This window comes from Sinocyclocheilus rhinocerous, unplaced genomic scaffold, assembly GCF_001515625.1.
Source record: "Sinocyclocheilus rhinocerous isolate Xijiao unplaced genomic scaffold, SAMN03320098_v1.1 scaffold647, whole genome shotgun sequence".
Taxonomy (NCBI): Eukaryota; Metazoa; Chordata; class Actinopteri; order Cypriniformes; family Cyprinidae; genus Sinocyclocheilus; species Sinocyclocheilus rhinocerous.
Genome location: NW_015632746.1, coordinates 366,024 through 376,353, shown reverse-complemented (window position 1 = coordinate 376,353; position 10,330 = coordinate 366,024). Strand labels below are relative to the sequence as shown.

The 10,330-nt window shown below is 41.9% G+C and overlaps 1 protein-coding gene across 5 annotated transcripts in view; it reads right to left on the bottom strand.

The window, feature by feature from the left end:
* Positions 1-214: 214 nt before the first annotated feature.
* caskin2 (CASK interacting protein 2) overlaps positions 215-10,330 on the bottom strand; it is a 74,273-nt gene continuing 64,157 nt past the window's right edge. For 2 of the 5 annotated variants that reach the window (XM_016556111.1, XM_016556116.1), the window contains 10 exons: positions 9,183-9,260; positions 8,631-8,764; positions 7,916-7,979; positions 7,543-7,637; positions 7,046-7,156; positions 6,843-6,944; positions 6,618-6,756; positions 3,116-4,765; positions 1,943-2,192; positions 216-1,772 (listed from right to left, as the gene is read on the bottom strand). In XM_016556111.1, coding sequence (XP_016411597.1) covers positions 1,676-1,772; positions 1,943-2,192; positions 3,116-4,765; positions 6,618-6,756; positions 6,843-6,944; positions 7,046-7,156; positions 7,543-7,637; positions 7,916-7,979; positions 8,631-8,764; positions 9,183-9,260 — 2,720 coding nt within the window. In that variant the 3' untranslated portion in view covers positions 216-1,675. Of the gene's footprint in view, positions 1,773-1,942; positions 2,193-3,115; positions 4,766-6,617; positions 6,757-6,842; positions 6,945-7,045; positions 7,157-7,542; positions 7,638-7,915; positions 7,980-8,630; positions 8,765-9,182; positions 9,261-10,330 lie in introns of all 5 variants that reach the window. The other 3 variants (XM_016556113.1, XM_016556114.1, XM_016556112.1) reach the window with 2 other exon arrangements.

The window sequence follows — 10,330 nt, the reverse complement described above, 5'->3', positions numbered from 1 at the left end:
TAGCTAAATTCATTTAATAGAAAATGTTAAATTAGAACAAAGAGGGGCTTGATACTGAACAATCATATCAGTGTTTCATATTACCTAATTAAGAACATCACTAATATATAGTATTCACATAAGCAAAGGCCCGTTCATACCAAGAATGATAACGTCTCAGGTTACTTATGTAACCATGGTTCCCTGAGTAGGGAACGAGACACTGCGTCCTCTAGGTTTCCCATAGCGACCCCTAGAGGACGCAGTTCGAAGTTCCCATGAAAGGGAACTATAATGACTATATTGACATCCACACTAGTGGGTTATAACGTTCTGTTTACTATCAGTGCGCATTGCAGAGGGCGATTAAAGTTATTATTAAAACTTTATAGTTACAGTTATAGTCCTTGGTGTGAATGGGCCTTAATTGCAGTTCTAAAATGGTTAAATGTTAAAACGGCCTTAGTTAAACAAATGCCATTGATTACATTTCAGTTCGCTGGGAGACAGAACCTGAAAGAAACATCTATTTAAACGTATGGCACACAAGAACAGTGTGGATATATTCCACATCAGATACATCATATCAAATTATATGCAAAGGGGAAATGCCACTGGGTTAAATTTCATTAGTTTAGCTGCGAGTCTGTTAGCGTTAACATTATCCAACATTTGAATAAAAATATACATATACTTTGGTACAACAAACAGGTTTGCTTCCCAATCAAATATACCTTTAGTGTACAATATACATATTTTGATAAAGTTTAAATACTATTTGGACTAATAAAAGTTTAAAGACTTCAAAAATATTTTGTGGTAACTTCAACCTGAATCGCTTTCTGTACATCGGTGCTGCTCTAGTTACATACGGCAGTGTTACTGTTTTCATTTTAACATGTTCCCTTTAAAACCACACTTTCATACAAAAAAAAGTCAGTCATGTATTTTAACCTGCAACGTCATTAAGAAAAAATATGGTACAAGGACCAAACCTCCCAAAGGCTGTTTACCTGCTGAAATGAATAAGTCAAAAACTACTACTTTCAAAATGCTTTGAAAAGTAGTTATGTTAAAGGAACCGTTCACTCAAAAAAAATGAAAATTCTGTTATGTATCATTTGTTTTAACAGCTGGTCGTTATAACTTATTGCTGTATGAAAAGTATACTCAAAATGTCTCGCTTTAGCATAAGGGTGAGCAAAGGATGACAGAATTGTCACTTTTTGGGTGAACTATCCCATTAATCTTTCTAGAAATGTTCTGAATCAGTGTAGTGTTTTGAAATGTATATTGCTTTAGGAATGATTCTCCTAAGTGCATTTCTTCTATCTGGGTCCATCATGTAAAGTTCATTGGGGTCACGCTTGGTCAAGTCCACAAATCATCCCCGAAATACAATGACAGGAAAACAAATATATATGCTGGTTGATTAGACGCTGGAATAAGAATAAACAAACAAACAAACAAATACAGATGACATCTAGACTGACATTAGTCAGAAGACTGTGGTCCATAAATGTCTGTGTGGTCCATGTAAATAAAGATCAATGGAGGTTCCCACTTTTGTGTTCAAGAGTTCATCTCTGTTTTCCATCTGAATTATAAGGCAGAAGAAACCATGCTGCTATACGTAGATCTCTACCCTCCTGTTTTTGGGCCATCAAAAAATAAACCGCTCCATCCATGAGAACCTTTAATCCAGCATAGCATCTAGCTGATCGGCCAGGTCATCAAACATGTTCCCGATGTCATCCAGAATGTTCCCTGCAGACTTGACTACGTGAGAAACACTAAAAGAGACACAACAGGTTTAATTAGGAGTGATAAATTAGTGACAATTTAAAAACATGACATTTAATTGAATTAAATGGAAAAATTCTGAAAATCCCTCAATAAAAAGAAAATCATTTTTGTAGATTTATTCTTTTAAGTGTGAAAGCTGGTGGAGAGTGTCTCTCACCCCACGTTGTTGTTCTCCAGAGTTAGTTTTCTCTCCACAGCCTTCAGTGCTTCATCCAGGGATGAGCTGGTCTTCTCCAGCCTCTGATGCTTCAGTGTTGACCCTTGATCCCCGTCCATCAGAGCCTGGAGGCTTCCTGATATCACACTCTGACCCGTGTTCTCTGGCGAGGGGGAGTATGGGACTGGAGACTGAGGTGCTGCAAAGGCAACACTCTGTACAACACTCAGTGTCACGCTGGAGCCGACAGCTGCAGACAGAACAAGAATCTCAGATAAATGCAAAAAATGGAATAAATCCACTGCTTGTACTCTAACTTATTAGCAAAATGTTGCTACCAATAGCTTTAATGTAATACATGCAATCTACCAAAGTATAGAATGTATTAATCAGAGCAGTATTTGTCTGAGATGAAAAAAATTAAGATCAGTGCCCGGATGCATGAAAGTCCTTAAGTAATTTTGACTTAGGGGTATCCCTGAGGGGAAAAAAATCCCTGAGGCAAGGGATTTCTTTAAGAGCCTTGCAACAAACGTCTTAACTGTCACCCTTACCTAAGTGTATATACTAAGTGTTGCATGGTAGTTTCTGGCAACATACAGCAGTGGGCGCTGCCGTTGCTATAGTTAGGCTACTACATCTCACAATAAACAGCACACAACAAAACAACGGTTGTACTAATATTTGCGTTATGGAAAATACCAAGAGCACAGAAAACAAAAAAAAACTAACCAAATTGGACTGCAGTGAGACGAAGGATTTACTCTCAATAACTGCGTATCCAAATTTCAATTATTAAAAATGTGCCTTGGTACTTCCTCCTCTTCAATTAACATAAAATCAGCCATCGCGTTTGAGTTTAAGATGAATTAAGGAGGCTGTTTTGGTCCCTTAAATTTATTAAGGTGAAATGGTTACTAAGGACTTTGTAGTAATGCTTAAGGGAACACTTAAATAATTAAGGGGAATACTTAATGACAGCCTTAAGGTTCCTTAAGTTGACCCTTAGGTTTTTTTCTTGCAACCCAAGTTTCACTAAAGGTTCCCTTAACCTTATAACTAAGGGATTTAGCATAAGGGCTTTCATGCAACTGGGCACTGAAATACATTGCATCAAACCTGAATAAAAAGCTAACTAACTTTATTAATAGGCTGTTTATTTGTAGGCTGTACCTGTTACAGGAGCAGGATCTGGTTTAGAGGCGTGCCGTGTTGAATTCAGGGGACTGGGAGGTTTGGGAGCAAGAGGTGGAGGTGCTTTCACTGGTTTGGCTGGAAGCTCCACACATGGCAGACTCATATCTGTTTCACTGATGCGGAGTTTCACCGTGTCCTGAGTCTCTAAAACTGATGTGCCATCTGGGCTGCTGTCAGACACTGTGTTTGACTGCTCTTTCTCTTTTGGCTTCTGCCGTCTCTTTACTGTGTCTGACTCTTTAAGGTTGAACTCTGGCACTTCAGGGGTTTTGGCCGGTTTGGCCTTCTCTGGTGACTCAGAAGTGGTCTCTGCCTTGAGAGGCCCGCCAACTTTGGGCCTCTGTTTGATAGTGAGGTTGCCTTCCTCCGCAAAGGGGATGCACTCACTGGAGCTGTTCTGAGGCGAGGATGAGCTCTCCAGGCCTGAATCCTTCGTCCCATCCTCCTCTTCCGAGTCGGACTTTGCCGCTCTATTGGTATCTGCTTTGGCGAACACTGGGGTGGATTCGGTCTGACTCAGAGGTCTACGCCTGAACCCTTCATTGGTACTGGAAACAGCTGTAGGGGTTTCCTGAAGGAGCTCCACCGTAGGCGCAGGTAGGACTGTTTCTAACGCAGCTGCGATGCTCTTCACGGTCCCAGGTCTGCCATTCTCAACTCCTCCAGAAGGTGATGCTGGAGTGTCAGAGACAGTTTCAACACTAGTGCTGCTGCTGCTGACGGAGCTAAGGCGTTTAGGTGGTGGAGGAGGAGGCCCTTTACGCCGAGCCCTGATGGCGAAAGAGTGGCTTCGGCTGGTGGACTGCTCGGGGGCGGACTGAAGACGTGCCAGCTGGCCACGGGTAGGCTTGCGGCTCAGTGTGGCATACGAAGGCATGGCCATACTGGCCAGCTGAGCGGCTTCATCATCATCATCTTCATCTGGTTCACCGTCCGACAAAGCATACCGGGACAGACTCTGTGTGCGCTTCTTGGTTACGCTAGGAGTGTGACGGTCAAGTGTGGCACTGTTATATTGTGACCGTGGATAATTGAGGGTTTTATGAACAGGAGAGCCTTGTGGAGAAGGAGCAGAGCTCAGTTTGGGTTTGGCAGGCACCGCGGGGTATTTAAAGCCTGCGGACGCACTGAACGGCAGCTGCTGTGGTAGCTGAGGACGTGGGACCTGGTCGCGGCCTTCTGGAATGTTGCGCTCTTTAGCAGGACTGCTGTCTGGGCTCGTTAAGCTCTCTCGGGAGAGGCTATAAGGGGTCGCAGCGGAAGTGGAGGAGGGGGTGCTGGGGGGCTCCTGAGAGCGTCCGGAGCCTCGAGAGCGTGTGTCAATGCTCTCCTGACTGGAGGACATACCTACTGCGTTCTTGATGGCCAGTCCATCCTGACAGCCACTGTAGTGGGAGGACATGGCACTCTGTAGCTCAGTACTCAGCTCACTGTCCTGGAAAGTCATCATCTTGGGCGTGTGGGGTGAGGGGAGGTCGCCGCTCTCAGGAGGCGGCTCGATAGTGACCAGGTCCAGGGCCGTGGGGGTTTTGCGCCGCAGTGTGCCCTGCCCTGATTCTGCCTGCAGAAGAGCCTTATGAATATCGCACAACCTCTTCACCGCAAGCATCATTTTCTTCTGATGGCCTGTCAGAGACACACACACACACACACATACACTGATTTAACACTTACTGTACATGTCACACAAGAATTAAAAAAAACAGGATATGCTTCACAGGATATATAGAAAAAGTACACCATGTCCTAGCAAGCATGATACAACAAGGTGAGAATGTTGCATGTCCCTGCACAATCTCACGGTATATTTGATGCTGAATATACAGTCATTTGGAAAAGGACTTTAGACCAATCAGATTTATCTGTGGGAAAGACTACCCAAAATCATACCAGAGGAATAAAAATTAAAATGTCCTTGTCAAGGTCATGGCAAGTAAGAACAAAAACTGGAAGAGCTACCCAGGGGAAATGTGATTGGCCTTCAATGTTGAAATGTGGTTGAAATAATGACATTTCTAATTTCAACATTGAAAAAACATTGCTACAATGTTTAATGCCAAATGGTTGTGAAAAGGGTAAAAAAAATACTTGATGAATTGATGAACTTTAAACAAAGATCTGTACAAAGATATAATAAGTTGATATCAATTTTGAGTTGATATCAACTTAATAATAATAAGTTGATATCAATTTTGATTATCAAAATCAAAGTTGATTTGATTTGTGAAATCAAAGCAAAATTCAATTTTACTAAATTACAAAATTCAGGTTTACTAAACCCACAAGTCTATTTGCCTTGAGCAAATGGGCATAACAACAGCTAAATCACCCTGGCTTCATTTTGCATATGGATGGTGAAGTGTATACAGGGTTTCCACACTTTTTGACCCATGTATCTCATCAATTATTTGTGGCTTTGTCAATCGTTAATGACCAAAGGATGAAGGTTTTTAAACAATCATTCAAATTCTGTTCTAATAATGATTCATCCGAACCAGTGTGAACCTACTTATTTAAAAAAATCAATTCAAAAGAATGATTTTCTTACATATCATGCTTGTTTTAGTTTGAAAGCAGGTTTAGCTTTATTTAGCAATATTTAGCCAACAAAAATTTTCAAGTCCCCCACCCTCTGGTTCTACTCGCCCTCCTCCGAGCGGGATTCAAGATTTCCAGCATGGGAGGCAGGCATGTTAACAAGACAACAGCCTTTAGCATCAGTCTCTAGTGCACCTCTTGAGATCAGGGGAGTGAGTTCTACCTTCATAGCTCTTACAAGCTGGCCTCCATTACACTCACCACTTAAAGGCAGGGTGTGTGATTTTTCAAAAACACTGATTCGGAAAACTGATTCGGGCCGAATCGCAAAACAAACTTGTAGCCAATCAGCAATAAGGGGCGTGTCTACTCGTGATGTGGAGGAGAGCGCGTTCAGTGCATGGGACGGACATTAGCCAAGCCGAGCGACAGAAAGATAGAGAGTAGACATGGTGTAACATTGGTTTTGCTTTGTTTCACAGAACTAATCGTTGCCTGGGTTGCGTACGTATATGTGGGGCGGAGCTATCAAAATAGGGGCAAGACCCTTTTGGGGTAGGGGCGTGTTTGTTTTGGTGATTTCAAATATCAACATTGGCTACCAGAAATCACTTACTCTGCCTTTAAACTTCACTCCTATCCGGGTCACGGCACCAATTTAACCCCTCCGGCTCTACTTGCTCTGCTCCATGTGGGATTTGAGCCGGCGTTTCTGACATGGGAAGCAGGTGCGCTAACAAGAATGCTAAAGACCACAGCCACTAGCGTCAGTAGCTAGTGCGCCTGGTTTTCCATAGCTCTTACTATCTGGCCTCCGTTACAATAACAAGAACACACAGTTTTTTAATTTCCAATTATTCCTAACTTTTCTTTGGTTTTGTTAACCCTATAACTACAACCACCACAGTGTACTTTAATTCAGTGTTTCTTTTAAACTCACCTAGTTTGGTGATGCCAATCTCCTGCAAGTCTTCCCATGTGAGATCTCGGACAATGTTTATCGAGTCATAGCCATTCTCTGAGAGTTTCTTATTATACTGAGGCAGACCTATGGCGCTCAGCCACTCCCCAAGATCCTGCTAAGTGATAAGTTTTTAATTGTGAGTGAACTGAAGACAACACCATAGACACACGTATATGCATACTATAGCGTGTAGTGACTTACCGGTATGTACTCTGGGAGCCATTCTGGAATGCTGAGGTTGCCGATCTCAAGAGAAATCTTCTTACGGTGTCCTGGTTTAGTCACACCAATAGCCGTGAGATCCTGAAAAATGGTATAATACTTCATCAACATCAACTCTATATGCAGCAACAAGAATGAGTGGCACTTCTTAAAGCAACCAAACACTGGTGCTCTGATCGTACCTCTGGGGTCATTCTGCTGATGGTAGGTACATCATAGCCAGCGTTGAGGAAATTAGCAGTGTACTGCTCCAACTGAAACTCACTAAGCCACTGATGGATGGCCTCAGCATCCTGACAATGATAAAAGACATGAAGATATACGACATGACAGGTAGCAAACAGAATGTAGGATACAACTGCTGTTGTATGACACTTTCTTATAAAATGCGGCTTCTCTATTTGTATTATGTTTTTTTGTGTATATTATTATATGATATATTTTATATAATCTCATTTTTGGGCTTAATTAACAGTTGTATGTTCTTATACTCACATTTATTATTAGTATACTTGTATACTAATTGTACAATTGTGTGGTATAATTATATAATCAACATTTTGATGACAGTATTTTCATAAAGTTGTAATACAACTTACAACAACAATACAAAATTAATTTGCCATATCAAAATATGATCACGTCTATCTAAGTCTTAACTTTAATAGTGTTTTCTGACCTTGCCCTCCAGCAGCTGTTGAGGACGCACAAACTGTTGAGAGAAACCCTGCTCTCCTGGCCTCTGTGTGGGCAGCACAGGTCTGCGAGGAACTCCTTCAAAACAACACCACACATACTCATGTTAATACATGCACCAAGATTCACCTGAAATCATTTTCAATGTCTTTGAATTAGCTAGTGTTTTGCCAGTTTTAAAGTTGATGTATGAAGTCCGTTATAACTCAAGTTCACACAGGTGTCCTATCAGAGGAACTTGCTTTGATATTTTTATATCCATTGCAGTAACTTTCATAAATTTTTTGTGTCCAAATACGGTCACCGTAAGCTGTATACAGATACAAACAGTAAATATGGCACAGGTAACTCTTTACCTGTGGATGTGTCTGGAAGTTTGTTATGATCTGGCTGTAGTAAATCCACAACAGAGGGCGTTGCCTGTTTAAAATGTCAGAAGTCAGAAGAAACCTTAGCTATAAAACTTTAGTTCACATAGGAACGACAAATGTTTGCCTGAAGCTAAAAAAGTTTAACTAAAATAACAGGAAACAGGTCCATTATGGTCTGATGAAGAGTTGTGGACTTCGAGACATTGCAAAGTTGGAATTTAAGAAACTGGTTTTTTTTGGAGCTGTGATGTGCCGAATTTTCTTCTACATGTCAGGTATGAATCCTTGTATTTAATTGAAACATTATAGCTAGTAGTATAAAAATGTCTTAAATGAGACAAAACACAAATTCTTTATACATGGAACAAAACATTTTACCTGCTAAAATAGCAACATTAGCACTTCAAGATGATCACCAGAATGTTCTTAACCAAAATGTACCATTTCAATCTAATTTCTCTTTATTCAAATTAAGACATTTCGTTATCGCTCACTACCTCTAAAAGCACCCGTCATAAGACCATGACTTAATATTTCATAAAGGTTCAAATTTTTAATAACATCATAATTAGAAAAATGTTTATCTACTACAGAAACAGACATGGAAATCACATTTTCCCTGGTATTTCTAAATGGGAACTCTTTAAGTTGTATTTCTTACAAAGCATCATGCCTGTGAATCAACACAACGAATGGTTACCTTGCTGGTGTCAGGGCTGGTGGTGTGTTGCTGTGGTCCATTGGGGGCGCTGTTGCTTTCTGTGCTCTGGCCACTGCCTGCACTGCGGGTGCTGCCCACACTGCCAGTGCTGCCCACACTGTTCCTGTCCCCAGCTGCGAGAGAGATAGAGGCGTTAGTCCAGTGAGTCAATGCAATCATAACATGACCGCGATTATGCCATCACTGCAGCCGTCTGCACTGCCATGCCAGTGTGCCACCCCACAGCTGTGAGGGTACTGTACCCACTGTGCCAAGGGGCTGGATTTAAACTCAAGCAGCAGGCAGGATGGGGTAGGGGTAGCAGGGCAAAGCCACAGGCGATGTGGTGATGGGGTTTACAGATGACAGCACACAACCTACAGTACGTTCTGCTACGGGAGCGAGAGGGTTCGCAGTACGCTAACATCTGGAGACGGACACACCAACTGGGTCTGTGTGGTGTCCCGACAGGCCAGCCAATCAGAGGGTCTGTCTGCAGCAGGGAGAGGGTGACAGCCAGTAGGGGGCGCAGGGGAGTGCAGCGGTTCTTACCAGCGCAGGAGTTCCGCAAAACCCACACGTCCTCCATGCTGGGGGTCATGTGCTGGGACAGACTGCTGGGAGGCCCACCTAGCGGACACAAACACTTTTTGGGCCATTGGCCTCAGTCTTGTGGGCGGATAATGTAAGGGTGTGTGCATCACAAATCAGGGGATTCAGATGAGTGTGCGCCACTGCATGGTGTTTATATGCAAAGACAGTGTTTCGCACAGAAGAACCATGAGCCCACCCAGGGTCCATAATCAACCGTTTGCCCCAACTGCCAATGACTAATAATATAATTCTAAATCTTTTGGTTTACACAGGGTTCCCACGCTTCTTGAAAGTACTTGAATATCAGACGCATGGATTCAAGGCCTGGAAAGTACTTGAAAACAAATATAAGTCCTTGAAAGTGCTTGAATTAAATTTGAAATAAATTTTGTTTATTAGAATGGTGCTATTTCAAAAATTGTCCTATACGCGCTGTCAAAGACAAAACGAAACTGCGCTAATGATTGGGGGTTGAGATAGGGTAGCAGGAGAAAAAAACTTAGCGTGAGCTGATGCGCAGCCCTGCATGAACCTATGGAGAAGCAGTGCATTTGCGAATGAAAATTACTGCGTGCAACTTTGAAAAAAAATATTTAGGAGCACCAGTGCGACTGACCCGATCAGCATATTTGTGTTTGCGCTCAGGGGAGCTTCAAAGGTTTCTAACTTATTTACAACGTGTTTTTGCTGCATTGAGTAATGTATCACAGACAAATCTGTTGATTCCTTGAACACAATGTTAATCAGAATCCACTCACTGCTCAAACACCTGAGTTTTGTTCAGTGCTGAGTTCTGCAATCTCACGAATCTTCTCATTATTGTAAACAAAGTGTTGACGGTGTAAATAAGAGATTCATTGTGCAGTGTAGGGAGCTTCATCGATTATAATGGAACTTTGTGAGATCGCGATGAGTGAGTGACAGCTTTTAATGATTATTAAGGGAGTTTGCAAATGTGATATTGATTTAATACAACAGTTCATTAAACAAGAAATGAATATTAAGTAGTGCTGGGCGGTATGACCAAAAATTTATATCACGGTATTTCCCAAAATTATACCGGTTTCACGGTACATGACGGTATTTTTTTTTTTCATGCATGACCG